Genomic DNA, 16215 nt, shown 5'->3' on the forward strand with positions numbered 1-16215 from the left:
GTTTGATACAAAATATATGAGTTAGGCTGACAAATAACACTGACGACGACGACGAAGAATTTTCCTGGACAATAAAGATGACGACGGCGACTACGTTGGTGGACGATGATGATATTTGTAGAAAGATGAAGTGTTGATGGACGATAAATACGAAGACGGCGACTAATTTACTTGACGATTACAATAAAGACTAGGACTTTTATCAATTTACATTTACAACGCGAATTTAAATGTTTGTACGTATGTGTGTATGTGTGTTTCAAATTGGTGCCTTTTGCACCCGCTGCTTTGCTCGTCAAAATTGGAATGTTTTTGCCAAACTGTGAACGGTATTTTATATGTATGCATGGGGGTATGCATGTTTGTCGATTTCGTTTTCTCCTTCCCATCCTTCGAAATCGAAATACCACTGACTACGACAGGGTTGCACTCTAGCGATCAGTGTTGTGCAACGACAATAATAGACTTTGTTAGGTTAGTGTTTATAACAAAACCAAGATTAGTCACTTTAGAAACAAATTTAAGAGACTTATCACCAATGTCGTCGGCCGCTGTGGTGTAGTGGTAAGCAGTGCGCGCTTCCACTCCGCAACGCCTGGGTTCAAACCCTGGTCAAAGCAACATCGCAAAAAAATATAGAAAAAAGGTTTTTTCTTAGCAGCGGTCGTCCCTCGGCAGGCAATGGCAAACCTCCGAGTGTATTTCTGCCATGAAAAACTGCTTCTCATAAAAATACAATCGCCGTTCGGAGTCGGCGTAAAACTGTAGGTCCCTCCGTTTTGTGTGACAACATAAAGGCGCACGCCACAAGTCGGAGGAGAAGCTTGGCCAAACACTAACATATGTGTAAGCGCCAATCTATTATTATTATCACCAATGTACAGGGACGGAATAATATCAAATTTAATATTTCTTTTACATACAGGCAACACAAAGTATTTATCACAGTTGAGACAAAGACCATTTTTCGAAGACCAAGACGATATAGACATGAATTCTCTATTTAAATTCGCGCACAAGTTAGCCATGTCTTCAAAAGTTCTTGACAAATAAATCTGTATATCGTCCGCGTAAGCATGCATTTTTGCATATTGGCAAGTACTGAACATGTCATTAATAAACAAACTAAATAGCAATGGCCCTAAAATAGAGCCTTGGGGTACACCCGTTAACAGTGGTTTTAGTTTAGATACTTCAGCACCAACTTTTACTCTCTGGGTTCGGTCGGACAGATAGCTCTTCATTAACTGCACGGCAAAGTTACTAAACCCAAAATAGTTTTTGAGTTTGAGGCATAGTAGTTCATGGCTAACTGAGTCGAAAGTTTTGGAGAAATCCAAAAGGCATAATAGTGTCAAGTGGTTTTTATCAAAGGATATCCGAATGTCGTCAAGCATTTGAATCATAGCCGTGGAACAACTGTGTCTAGCTCTAAATCCGGACTGGAACGGGGACAATAACCTAAATTTCTCAAGATGGACATATATTTGTTCAGACATCAAAGACTCAAGTACTTTGGACAAGACAGGCAAGATACTAATAGGACGAAAATCACAAGGACTACATGCAATTTTATTTTTAGCTACCGGAATCACAGTTGCAACCTTCCATGCGTCAGGGAAACAAGAGGTGGTGAAGCAATGATTGACAATATGAGTCAAGGTAGGTAAAATAAGCGGTAAAATTATTTTAATAAATCGTATTGGAATGCCGTCTAAGGCCGATTGCATTGGACCGTATTTTATTGATACATCTTACTACATCACACTCAGACACAGCACTAAATTCAAACATTTGACCAACAGAAGGACGAGGACACGAAAATGAAATGTTTGGGGCGAGTAAGCAAGGGGAAGACGCACGGCTCACAAAAAAGTTATTTAGAGTTTCAGGCTCGAGTAAGCTGCTAGTGCTGTTACTAACATGTTCTCGGAGATTTTTTAGGTTTCGCCACAGGACATTATTGGGGAGTGAGGGATCCAACTTTTTTCCAAAGAACCTGCACTTTTCACGTTTAATTACTGAAGTGACTTCATTCCTAACTGCCTTAAATGCAGACCAATTTGCATCTGAATGGATCTTTTTCCACCGAGAATAAGCCTTATTACGCTTTCTGATCATAGTTTGGACCGCAGAGTTGAACCAAGAGCACAATGAGGATCTGTTCTCAAAAGTGCGTAGCGGGACATGAGCTCTAAGAGCACTCAGAACGTTGTCATTCAATAAGGCAAGCTTCTCATTCACTGTGCAAAGTCCCCAGCACATAGACCAATTAATGTGTGAGAGGTCAGTTAAGAGATTATCAACGTTTAGAAAACGGTAGTCAAATGAGATATGGCTGTTTACTAAGTTATTATGGTCAGAATTAAGATTCAAATCAAAAGAACAGAAAATGAGATCAAGGTCTGATATAAAGGACAGCTGATCAAATTTTAGCACACTTTGAGGGTCAAACACAATAAAATAATCAAGCAGACTTGGACAACAGTTATTTCCATACCTTGTTGGTATAGATGTATTAACAAACGATGATCCAACAGTAGCGATGACATCTCTTAATCGAGAACTGTAGGAATCTTGGCTAAGCAAATTAACATTGAAGTCTCCACAAACAATAATATTTTCATAATCAACAGCTAGAGGGGACAGAACATTAAAATAATCACAAACTCTACAACATTTATTAGGATTGTAAACACACGACAAAAGTACTTTACATACAGAGTTAGACAGCTCAACAAGCAAGTATTCAGTATTACCATCGATTGATTGAGAAATCAGCTTCGTATTCAAGTATTTTTTACAATATATCGTTAGCACCTTCACTAGGTAAATCCTCTAGTTGTTGTTGTTGTTGTCGAAGATATTGGCGTTACTACCGCGGTTGCTACTGATGCCATTGTTATGAAATTTTCTGTGTTGTTGGCGCTTTCCCTTCGAAAACACTATTGTGAAGGTAACAACTGCGTAGATACAAAGAGTGCAGCTGCTGATGGTTCGCTTCTTAGAGGGCAGAGTGAAACTGCAGCCGTAATATTGTTGTTGTGAATTTTCTTCAGATAATTTTGTATTTGAACCCTGCGTAAAAGTATCTGCTGCTGTTTGTACTAAAGCGAAGATATTTTGCAGTACTACCACCAAAAATTAAATTAAACGACGTATATATATATGTATATTTGCTTGTTGCTTGTTGCAAGTAACCGGAACAAAAACAATACAACCAAGTTAATAAGGTTTACGTATGTGATATGCTTTGAAAAGGAGCTGTATAACTTAAAGGATCTATTGCCGGAGCAAGAGGGGCTGCTGGTTATTTAACTTCCGTAGGTGTGTAGAATTTTTGCGGTTCTGGTGGCTTACTCTCCTATGTTTCCAATCCGCTGCTCCTGGCAGGATCGCCAAATGTAAGGTTTTGAAAGGTATTTATTCTTAAATAAATTTAATTATGACAAGTTAACAAAATTTATTTTATTTTACGTTGTTAACAATTCGAGAAAAGTTTGAATAATAAAAAATTTTCTATTTGATGTTTGAACTACAAAAATCACTTAAGTATAAATTTTTTTAAAATTACAAAGTTGAAATTAACACAGTTACTTCGTCCGTCAGTTCGTAGAGATGCCTCCTGACGTGCCTTGGCGAGGGCTCTTCTGCATGCAGTTGTCTATTTGGGTGACGTCTGTGGCTCCCAACTAGAAACTGCTTTCATTGTGTTATGCTCCTTAATAGGGAGCATATGGGCCTCGTCGTGCAGGTGAAGTTGCGGCGACATCAGAAGGCATCCTGTCGTTGTCCCCGGTGACCACACAGGAGCTGCATAGTTCAGAACCGGCCGGTCAATTGCATTGTACGGTGCCAACAACGTTTTTTTGTCTTTGCCTCAGTAGCTGCCGGCTAGCGACTTGAGGACCTTGTTGCGGCTATGTACTTTATTGACAATTGCAGTTGTTTGTGCCGAGAGGGAGAGCAGACTGTCGAAGGTTACCCCTTCGGGTTGTTCACCATCGGAATTGGTTCGTCATCGACGTGAATACCCAGTTGCAGTCTGACCTCTTTCGTCCAAGTGGTGAAAAGTGTTGCTGAGGATTTTTTAGGAGAGAGGGTTGGCCTCCCTGCAGTGAATAAGGGAGAAAGCTCGGCGAGATAACCGTTTACTTTCGAGCACAAGTCATCAATTCCATTCCCGGACGCCATGATCGAGCAATCGTCAGCATATGAGACAATCTAGACTCCCTCTGGTGGTTGAGGGAACTTAGAAATGTAAAAGTTAAACAGTAGTGGGGTAAAGACACCACCCTGTGGAACCCATTGTTTTATTTTCCTAGGTTTGCTCGATTTGGCTCTAAATGTTACTGACGAGTGACGACCATTCAGATAATTCGCCGACCGCCGTTTGAGTCCCTGTGGGAGAGAGGAGGGCTCTATGTTTTCTAGTAGCGTTGAATGGTTGACGGTGTCGAATGCCTTGGGCAGGTCCAACGCTACTACACCATTTCCAGTTGGATTTTGGAAGGCGTCAATTGGATTTTAGAATAGTTAATTGTATTTTAGATGGCGTAAATTGGATTTTAGAATAGTCAACTGGATTTTAGAAAGGGCCATATGGATTTTAGAATAGTCAACTGGATTTTAGAAACGATCAATTGGATTTTAGAATAGTCAACTGGATTTTAGAAAGAGTCAATTGGATTTGAGAATAGTCAATTGGATTTGAGAAAGTGTAAATAGGATTTTAGAAAGCGTTAATTGGATTTTTTAATGATTCATACGCTATGCTATGCATATGATTATGTGGTTTCAAATATTGCTGAAGTATCAGTTATAACTACTTTTTATTAAGTTTTAACAATATAATATATATTAAAGTTAAACAACAGGTTACATTTAGGAATATACGATCTGTTTGTAGTATAAAAGAAAGCGTATAATGAAGACGTGAGCGGAATATTAAAATTATGTAGTAGAATAATGTATATAAAAAGAATATAGGTGCACAGGAGTGAAATGTAATGTAATAGTAAATGAGTAATGTAAAATGGAAGAGCAAGACAATAGTATATGTACCAAAATTCCATGTTTTACATACTTGGAAGAAATAAAATGCCATTTAAAAAAATTTTATTCGCCAACTCTCATATCTCGTTTGGCAATTGCATCCGCATAGAAAGTAGTACGCTTAAAAGTGAAATTTGCATTGACAAATACCGCACATAAGAAAAAACTGGCTACTTCCAAATTTTTGAAGAAAATTCTAAAATTCACTTCACATTTTCTAAAATCCAATTTACGTTTTCTAAAATCCAATTTACGTTTTCTTAAATTCAGCTAACTATTCTAAAATCCAATTTGCGCTTTCTAAAATCCAGTTGACTATTCTAAAATCCAACTTACGCTTTCTAAAGTCCAGTTGAGTATTCTAAAAGCCAATTTACGCTTTCTAAAATCCATTTGACTATTCTAAAATCCAATTGACTCTTTCTAACATCCAATTGACTCTTTCTAAAATCCAACTGGAAATGGTGTAGAATGGTTTTCACAGGAGCGGTTTCGGTTAAGACCACGAGTTATCTGAACATTTATGGCGTTAAGTGCTGTTGTTGTGCTGTTGTTGTGCTGTGCACTTTACGGAACCCATGCTGATGCCTCGCTGGGGTCAGGTGGTTTGTGTAGTGCGGGAGTAGAAGGGCCTCCAGTGTCTTCGCTACCGGGGAAAGGAGATTTATCGGGCCATAGGACTCTCCTTTGTTTGACGGTTTACCCGGTTTAAACAGTGGGACCACTCTCCCCATTTTCCAGATGTCTGGTATGATGAGAGTGGCCATTGACAGGTTGAGGACCTTGGTTAGATAGTGCCCTCCCGCAGGACCCAAATTTTTCAGCGTCAACATGCAAATTCCGTCGGGTCCCATAGCTTTGGAGGCTTTTGCCTTCTCTATGGCTACCCTTACCTCACCGCTGGTGAAGTTTGTACAGCCTTCTGGTCACTCGACGTTTGGCTTTGTCCACCGGAGGATGCAGTATGAACTGTCGGCTAAAAGAGCTCGCGCATCGCTCCGAGTCCGACGAAGCGTGGTCGCCAAAATTTATTTCAACTCTGTTGTCACGCTTCGTCGGGTTGGATAATGACCTGACCGTTGACCAGAGCTTGCTCACACCAGAGGCAAAGTTACAGTTCTTCAAATGCTCTTCCCATTCCTTCCGCTTATGTACGTTCACTAGTTTCCGATTCTCCGAGTTGAGATCCCTGACACGGGGATTCAGCCGCTTCGGCAGGAAAATTCGGATGGGGGTCCGAAATGCATCCCGCTGGGATGAATCGGGCTGCAGAAGTAGTGGTAACCCTGCGGAACTTACGCTCACGTACGTGAATGTCGGTTGGTGTGGGTACAGCAGTGAAGTTGCTTTCAGTAACATCCGCGAAGCCTTTCCTGAAGCCTGAAGTCACCAACTACCATACGGTTTTCACCTCTAATGAGTACACGTGTTTCAGGGTGATTCCTGCCGGGCAGCTGGTGACAGGGGGTATGTATACGTTAAATATTTCGAGCTCGACATCGCCTGATAGGATAGCAATACCATGACTTTCTAGGATGGTATCCCTGCGGTCGATGTTTGCGTCGATAAGACGATACTGCACCGTGTGGTAGGTGATGAACGCTAGGCCGCCGCCATTATCTCGCTTGTGATCTCGACGATGCACGTTGTATCCGGTGCAATTCAACAATGTTGATAAAAACAAATTTCCCAAAAATTTCGAGACGAAAGAAACAAATACAACATCAAAAGTAAATGACGAATATGTGGTTTAGAATTAAAGTGCACACTTTCTTCATTCATGCCTAGTAGTTTTTTTTAATATTGGTCGACTAAATCATAATAAAGAAAGAAACAAATGCAGGTATTAAAAGTACAGAAAGAAAAATTATTAAAATAACTTCGACGTACGTCAGAGATCAAGCAGAAGTGGGAACGTAAATGACTGCCCTTTGATATCTCGGTTATAAAACTTGCGAAATAATAGGGGTACTCTCGCAGTCTTGCAAAGCCCTTGCACGGTGCACGGATTCCACGGTTTGCAAAGCTGTCCCATATGGAAACCGGTTTTTACCGTGCAATCCATGTAAGACGTGCACCGCGCAAGGGCTTTGCAAGATTCCTACAATACCCCGTATATGTTTAAATACACTTGTATCAAAGCTGATATATCGACTTTTGACCAGTTTTGTTACACAAATACTCCTATGTGCGGCACACGGGTAACGCATCTCCTAAAATTTGTCATATTGTTTGCCAGATATTCGTTTTTTCACTGCACTTGCACAACATTCGCATTCGCAAAAGCTCCGCATTGATTATTGACAATGCGAAAGCGAATGTTAAAATTAATGCGGAAGCTCCGCGGCTGCTAATGTGAATGCGAATATTGACAAGAACCCTTGTGTAAAAATGATTGAAATATTTTTTCGACATTATATTGAAATTTATGTTATTGAAAAAAAGTACCAGGGTGCTTTTGTTTTGGCCAGTACTGGATGTGCACATTAGTTAGCAATTATTCATTGAATTGAAGACGAAATCATAAGTTTTATACGTAGATATCGAGATTATTGACTTAAAAACTGGCAAGCATGAATTAAACAATTAAAAATATTGTTTCAGGAATCCCAGCAATGACGGGCAGTGCTATAATCGGCGGAGTTTTGCTGGCATTAATAGAAGGCGTTGGAATTTTATTTACACGTCTTTCAGCAGAACAATTCCGAAATCCTACTCCGCCTACTGAGGACCCACTGGCGTTGGAAAGTGCATCAAAATCCTTTAGTTTCGGACAGCCGCAGCAACATCGATCTCAATATCAGTAACCGGTACAACAATAAAAGTATCGGTGAATGCGTGGACTACGTGGATTTAAAATAACTACCCCCGGCACGTTCTTAAATCATATAAGTTTAAATCGGTGCGATTTCCAAAATATCTTTGAATATTTGTTTTTGAAATAATTAATATCTTTTACACACATAATTTATGAAATATATATTTAAGTATTTAAAAAGAAAATTCTAGATCGTGGGTAAACATATTAGCCAGGCTTTATTGTAAGACAAAGAGCATTGAAAATACACCCTGCACGTTTTTGACATTTTCAAATAAATTTCAAACCCATACGGACAATCATTTTCGTTTCCAGTCTTTTACAAATAATCTAAACTCGCAAATGCCAAAAAAATCAACTGAGAGGTAGGAATCCCATTAAAATTTAATAAGAACGTATATGGATTAGTACTACCGGCGACGAGGCTGCTGTTCCCACCACAGTCGTAACCGGAACGACTCAGATTTATATCTGGCCAAGGACTGTCAGTCTAGCAATGCTCCCTAAACACTTTTTGGGGAATATGTATCCTGTTACAACAACACCAACGAGGCTGCTGTCGTTGCTGTAGCGAAATCAGAAAAATCTTTATAGCTTGGAGATTTTTGGTTATCAACTTTTGCTCCTAAGAATTGCTATTTTTACAACGCTTTTATCAATTTGCAATGTTGTATGTCCAGACACCATTTTTACCTATAATTGTAGGCTATAGTCAACGATCCTATACAAAAGTCTAGACATCAACCTCGACGGTAGGCCCTGCCGGAAGTAGTTAAATATTGCGCCTAAAAATATGCACTATATACGCTACAGCGGAAGTGGACGAAAAGCCATTTCTTTAAATGAAATTAATTATGTGAGCACAAAACATTTTGCTTGCATATGCACAAAATAACCCCAAAAAATTTTGCGCCCAACTTTTACAAATAGGAATTGAATAATAATCTTATTTGTACTAATTTGTATTTGCGCAAATATTTGTGTGGTGTATTTTGCGCAATTGTCTTCTTTCTACACTGCAAGTTAAATTATTTTAAAATCTGTTGCAAAATTTTATATTGACACAAGACTAAAAAGTATGAAATAAATAAAATAAAAAGAAAACTTTTTAATATACCACGCTTTTATAAATTGACCAAAAAGTAGAAAATAATATTTCTCAGTCCCATAAAATTTGTTTTGATAACTTTTGATTTTGAAATTTTAGCAAAAGTCATTGTAAACAATTTATGAGATTGAAAATGAAAAGCGTGGGGCGCATGTAATTGACTCGAATTGATATGAAAAGTAATATATGTATGTATGTATGTGGGTATATGAATAACGACCTCTTAAAATCGATCTCAAATTTGTACTTTCGCTGTAGAAATTTTAGGTCTATGTTATGTAGTTTGACTATTGTTAATTAAATCTAATGTTGTTGTTGCAGCCGCAGTACTCACCCCCCGGGGTTTCGTCATGGGTCGTCTTCGTCCTCTGACTCGACAAGCCTGAGGCCAAGAAAGCGGGCGGCGTCGATAGGCGCGGTCCATAGTGCTTCTGGTGTAAGGGTCGTGGGGTTAGAGGCGCAATCGAAGAGCTGTTGGGTGTTGTGTGGACCTTGCCCGCGTGCAGGGCATGTGTCTGCCATTTCTGGGTTCAGCCGGGAGAGATAGCTGTTTAGTCTGTGGCACCACGCAGAACGGAGTTGTGCTAGGGTCTAATCTAATGCTTTGCATTGCATGCGCTCCACGTTTTTCGTTTTCAATCTTACAAATTATTTATAATGACTTGCTAAAACTTCAAAATCAAAAGTTATCAAAACAAATTCTATGGGACAGAGAAATACTATTTTCTACTTTAAAAAGTTTTTTATTTTATTTATTTGAGATATATCGATTCACAATGTTAGTAAAAGTTTCAACTACATATTAATGAAATTCGAAAATTTGTATGGAATGTTTTTGTACCAGTATAACAGTCATACGTTTTATCGCAAAAACGTTGTTTCATAAAAGTTATTAGATGATAAATATTTTTTATTTCGTCGATAAGAGTTATAAACGAACGTTTATTTTTTAAATTGCCTGATAATTGTTTTGCCGGAGAAATATTTTTTTCGTTGTCGATAAGAGTTATTTCACATGTAAGATAGAGAAGATGGGAATAAAAGTGAATAGTGAAATAACTATTATCAGGGAACGTAAAAATAAACGTCGAGCAATAACTGTTATCAAGCAACGTAAAAAATAAGCGTTCATTTCAGAATTTGGTCCACGCTTTGAATTTGTAAATTCGAGATAACAGTTAATTTTGGTCCCTGATTTTTACTTAAGTGCTCATAACTCCTAACTCTGTAATTGTTTCGAAGTTGACAAGTTCGTTCATGTTGATATTTGTATCGAAAGTAAATTTCATTTGGACTTTCTGCACCATGCAGTATTATACTTCGATAAATCAATTAGATAGATAGGTGATAATAAAATGAGGTTTGCACCGCAACCTAGGGCCTCTTTTCCTCCGCTAGGGCAGGCACCTTGCTTAGTCGAATCATGACCAGACCTTATCATCGGGTGGTAGTGTAATCGTGTCTCTACCTCCGGGTACTGTGCGAATGCACTCCATTTCCTATGGTTCGGTCTGCTTGTGAGCGATGACCAAGAACCAAGGGTGGGGCAGCTGCTGCTGCAGGGTGCAGTAAGAGGTTGGAGCCGTCCCCTTCGTCTGCACTTGTCTCTAGTGGTGCCGGTGGGAACGCACCGCACCTAGGGGTTAGGGGCGCGGGCAAATTCGCCTGCATGCAGGACGGAGGCAGGGCAGCAGATGAAATCGTCTGCGGCTCTGGCAATGAACAGTGTGGCCGGTACCAGCCAAGGACTTGCGGCTAAATCTGGGGGAAATCCGCCCCGTCAGGCGTAAACGGCACGCTGGGCCGTCCAGGAAAGCACGCGATGACCGTCGCATGGCTACCAAGATCATGGCGCGCTACGGCGAGCAGGGTGCTGTGCAGCTATCTGAGCAGCACGCGCTATCGCTCGAGTGGGCCAGATGGGTGCTAAGCGACGGCCAGGAGTGCTGTGGTGACGGGGTTTCTGGGGATGCGAGCGCATCCCGTATTGACCCTGTCAAGCGGCAGAGATCGCAGGAAGGGGAAACCTTCCTCCAAGAAGACCAGAGCGGGAGGGACGCCTAAGCTCTTTAGCGAGATCGCTAAATCGGCGGGCTTTACCACTCTGGGCATTTTGGATCGGGGTAAGGAGGACGGCGCCATCGCCAGGGAAGACTGGAGGAAGGTGTGGTCGGCTTTATCAGGAGTTTTAATGAGGGGGGTCAGGGAAAACCCGGGCCCACCGCCGCGGTGCGAGAGTTCAGGTTGGCACCAGGGTATGTTTAAGAAGTTGGTGTTTGCCGACGAGCGGTCGGCCTCGCTCTACAGGGCGGCAGTAGGTTGATCGGGGAGGTGTAGAAGGGAGCCAGATTCGAGGTTGTGGACAAGGGGGACCTTCCCTCGGGTCCGCGTGCTCAAGTCTGGCTTCCCTCGGCACCTTCCTCGCTAAGGGAGGTGGAAGATATCTTCCGCTACTGCAACCCGGACCTTCCAGCGCACAACTGGAAGGCAATCCGGTTTGAGAGTTCCGACGGTGACTCCCGGCAAGCGCTGATGTTGCTGAATACGGAATCTCTGAAGCCTCTCGTCGAAAAACTGAGTCATTTACTATGGCTTCGAGAAGGTAGTAATGAAGGTCTGGAGTCAGTCTGGTACTCCAGGAGATATGACGAGCCTGTTCCGGTAGGTATGGAGGTTGAATCCGTCATGTCGGACAGTAACAGCATTGCTGGCCCTCTTTCAACTGCGGGATCGGTCATCTCTGTTGGCCCGCTATTCGACAGGGCTCCTTGCTCCTTGCGTCCGATGGGGATGGCGCCTGTGGAGGCCTGCTGGAGAGGATTTCGGAGGATGAATATTCGTATTAATAAGGAATGCAGTGGCAGAAGCTAGACGCAGGAGGGTCCGCGTTGTTATTGTGTCTGACGCGAATTCCCACCATACGATTTGGGGCAGCTCAGACATCAACACTAGAGGTGAGTCACTCTTTAACTTTATTCGAAATGAAAATTTATGTATATGTAATAGGGGCAGCGACCCCACTTTTGTAACGGCAAGCAGAGAAGGGGTTTTAGATATCACGCTGGCCTCGTCTGATATAATGTCCCGTATATCTGGCTGTAGAGTCATTAGTGACCACTCCTTCTCCGATCATCGGTATATACAATTTGCTTTGGACGAAGTGCGTCCTAAGTACGAACCTTACAGGAATCTGAGCAGAACCAACTGGGACTCATACTGCAGAAGTCTGCAGGAAATGCTTCCGGACTGAAAGCGAAATTGACGAATTAATTGGTGTGTTCACCACCTCATGTAAAAGGGCCATTGATATGTCTTGTCCCCTGAGTTACCACAAAGGTAAGAGTAAACCGCTCTGGTGGTCGGAGGAGCTCTCCGATCTTAGGGCCTCGAGCAGAGGCCTTTTTAATAGGGCCAGGAAGAGTAAATTAGCCTCCGACTGGGCACTGTATAAGATTGGGCTTGGATATATAAAGCGAAAAGGGCGTCGTGGAGACTGTTCTGCGAAAGCGTGGAGGGCAGTCAGGAGTGTTCAAGGTTTAGACGAGTGGATCGCCTTCTGTGGGCCATTAGCTCGTTCAAGCCCTTTAAGGCCCCGGGCCCCGATGGCATAATACCTGCCCAACTGCACAAGTCTGCACAAGTGTCGTGCCGCTGGGTGATGCCCATTTTCGAGGGCTGTTTGGCTAAGGGTCGTGCTCCGGTGTCTGGGAGGGTGGTCTGCGTGGGGTTCATTCCCAAGGCGGGTAAAGCCTCTCATGTATCACCCAGGGATTTCTCTTCGTTTCTTTTGAAGACGCTGGAGAGGCTGATCGTTCTGAATTTATGGAGCGGGATCCTCAGGTACCGCCTTTTCTTGGATCAGCATGCTTATTGCAAGGGCAAGTCTGTCGAAACGGCCTTACACACGGTCGTTGAAAATATTGAGCAATCCTTCTCGCAGAAGGAATTTGTGGTCGGTGCCTTCCTTGATATCGAGGGGCTTTTAACAATGTTTTTCCTGAGGCTGTAGTTAACTCCCTAAATAAGCTAGGGGTCGGAGCCGACCTTGTCAGGTTTATTTACCGCTTGCTTTGCAATAGAACTGTCGCGGGAGACCTGCTGGTGTCTCTGGAAAGAAGTGGCTGTCGGGTGGTTACCTATGCCGATGATGTAGTATTGATAACAAAAGGAAAGTTTCCGGAAGCACTGTTTGAGCTTATGCAGGGTTACTTGAGCTTGGTTGAGAACTGGGCTTTTAGCTGCGGGCTGGGTGTAAATCCCACCAAAACGGAGCTTGTTCTCTTTACTAGGAGGTATAAAATACCGAATTGCCGTTTTCCCCCAATGGGTGGTATTCCTCTAAGGCTCTCTGACAGGGTGAAGTACTTGGGCTTGATCCTTGACAGTAAGCTTTCCTGGAAGCCTAACGTGGAGGAAAGAGTCAAGAAGGCTAGAGTAGCACTGTATTGTTGCAGAGGGGCCATTGGCAAGCGCTGGGGTCTTTCGCCGAAGGTAGTACATGGGCTTTATGAAACTATTATCAAGCCAATCTTATTATATGGGGTACTCGTCTGGTGGAACGCCCTCGACAAGCGACAAGCTGGAGAAGGTGTAAAGAGCTGCCTTAATTGGAATCAGTGGGGCACTTCTAACCACTCCTACTCTTGCGCTTAATGCCATGTTAAATGTTGTGTCTATAGATATAGCTGGCAGGGTTGCCGCTGCGTGTGCCGCAGTAAGGCTAAGAGGGGTGGGCTTCAAGTTCACCCCAAGCTATGGGCACTCCAGAATTCTAAGAGACTTCGTGTTCCTACCAACTCGGACAGACCACTGCACGCCGGTTCTGGGTCCGAATGGATCTTTTACCACCTGTAAACTTATTTACAGATGGATCGGAGCTGGATGGGCGGTTGCCGGAGGTATCTTCTGCGAAGAGCTCTCCATCGACCTGAAATTCAGGTTACCTGATCACTGTAGTGTTTTCCAGGCTGACGTGGCCGCGATAAAACAGGCTTCGGATTGGTTGCTCTCAGTGTAACATCTGTCAAGGAGGTAAATATTTATTCTGACAGCCATCAGGGCTCTTGGCTCCCTGACGGTGCGTTCGAAAACGGTGAGGGAGTGTTTGACTTCCCTATCGACCGCGTCTGATTACTTTGCTATTAAGCTTATTTGGGTTCCAGGTCACAGCGAAATCGCTGGCAACTGCATGGCTGATGAGATTGCAAAACAGGGAACCCTCGAGGAATTACTTTCGGATTGGGAGGGTCTGGGGGCTCCCCTTACATCGTGTGGTCTGCTTCTGGACAGATGGGCGTTTAGTCAGCTCAGCGAGGGCTGGACGAAGACCTTGGAGTGCAAGGTGGCAAAGTCTTTCTGGCCACGGGTGGACCGGGGGCGGTCTGGGGACCTCTTGAGAGTAAGCAAGCTGCATCTCTCACTATTGGTGGGAGTGCTTACTGGCCACTGTGTGATTGGTATCCATGCTGTAAGGCTGAATGTTGCGGATAACCCTCACTGCAGCAGCTGCATGGAGGATGATGAGGTGGTATTATTTCAACATCTGGTGTTGTGGTGCCCCGCCTTTGCGAGCCTAAGGTTTAAGCACCTTGGGTCGCACTTTTTTCACACTTCCGATGAGCTCTCTGGAGTGGACATCAGTCGACTGAAGAGTTTAGTTGTCAGCACGGAGCGTTTCTCCGGCAAAAAGCCATAGGTGTCGTCTTTCTCCCATAGCTTCCTCCCTCTTACCCCTACCCTCCCTGCATCCCTTTTTTCCCTCCCCCTCTGATGGCATCACAACCAAGGTTGCCACTTTGGTAAATTGTTACCAAAATTGGTAGAAAAAATTTGGGCTGGTAAAAAGGTAAATTTTTTCTCATTTTGGTGGATTTTTGATGAACTTTCCGTTCCCGATTTATTTTTCGTAGTTATCTTTAAATATATTATAAATTTCTTTGCATGCTTTTTATATAATTACATACGTATAAATGTATATCGATATAAGGCGCACATATCGCGCTCCATTCTAAACTAATTTTACTGGAATCCCGAGGAGCTTTTCATTGCCTAAATATTTTAAATGATTACTAAAATATAAAGAAAAAAATTGACAGGTATGTAACACTATGATTGTTCGAAAAAAAAATAAATCAACGCAATTTTTTATCAATGAAAAAAAATAAAAAAAACCAACGGGAAGTTTAAGCAGCACATTGTTGGCTATACTCAAATAGTATTTGCTTTAAAACTCCATACCTTAAATTGTTGTAAAAATTCAGAGTAAAAGATTCGAAATTTAGAGTTGAAGTTTTTCAAATAACGAAGTTCCATTGTTGCCTTTAGTTTCATCACTTCCGCTTTTGGTTGAAGGAAACTGAGAATATGCCAATAATATGACTCAGATACCGTATCACTAGTTAAATAAAAAGTTCTTAAAAGCAGTTTTAATTCTTATTGAAATAACTAAAAATAAATAAAAAAAATCTATAGTTTTAATTAAAATAAATAAAAAAATAACAAAACTATAGTTTTTATTAAAATAATTATAAAAAAGTTATTGGTAGATATTTAGAAGATTTGGTAGATTTTTTTAAGTGGATGGTAAACATTTTTTTTCGTCAGTGGCAACCCTGATCACAACGGACAACTTAGTCGAGTCCAAGTATGCCTCCACATGCGGAGGCAGCCCGCTTACCTAACCTAACCTAACCTAGTGGTCTATTGTGCCCTCCACTCCTCACAATACCTCCATGAGAAAATTCAACAATACTTTAGGGGATAGGGAGTGAATGTGCTTAAACTGTGGCTACATTGAGCCTTAACTTCTCTCACGTCTTCTGCAGACTGCATCACATTCGATGAGGATGTGTAGAAGCGTCTCGCTGGTAGAGTCGCAAAACCGGAAAAGGTCGTTCGACCATATCCCCAGCTTGTATAGATGCCCTCTCAGCCTGCAGTGTCCTGTGAGGATACCTGCTATTATTCTAAGCTGCTCTTTTGGGAGGTCAATTAATATTTGCAATCTCCTTCTGTTATAACCTCCCAGTAAACTCTTTCCCTGACGCATTCTGACAAACTTTGCCAGTTTAGATTCCTCATAGTCCAATCAGATGGTCTCGACCTAGTTCGTTTGACCTCTAGCTCCGCTATCAAGTTAGAGGCCTCCGGGAAGTGTGCTGGGCGGTTGCCCTCTCCTCCCTATAATTGGTGTAGGTGCCACTCGCAAGCTTAAGCGTAGGCACCGATTCTGTAG

At 42.2% G+C, this 16215-nt stretch overlaps 1 protein-coding gene across 1 annotated transcript in view; it reads left to right on the forward strand.

Annotated features, from left to right (window-relative positions):
* The window catches only part of LOC118749347 (mitochondrial import inner membrane translocase subunit Tim17-B), a 144608-nt gene extending 136435 nt beyond the window's left edge, over positions 1 to 8173 (forward strand). Inside the window, exon 4 of the mRNA XM_036484142.1 lies at positions 7660 to 8173. Coding sequence (XP_036340035.1) covers positions 7660 to 7862 — 203 coding nt within the window. The 3' untranslated portion in view covers positions 7863 to 8173. The remainder of the gene's footprint in view (positions 1 to 7659) is intronic.
* The last annotated feature ends 8042 nt before the right edge of the window (positions 8174 to 16215 follow it).

This window comes from Rhagoletis pomonella, unplaced genomic scaffold (genome assembly GCF_013731165.1).
Source record: "Rhagoletis pomonella isolate Grant_MI unplaced genomic scaffold, Rhpom_1.0 Rhpom_scaffold_00001, whole genome shotgun sequence".
Classification (NCBI taxonomy): domain Eukaryota; kingdom Metazoa; phylum Arthropoda; class Insecta; order Diptera; family Tephritidae; genus Rhagoletis; species Rhagoletis pomonella.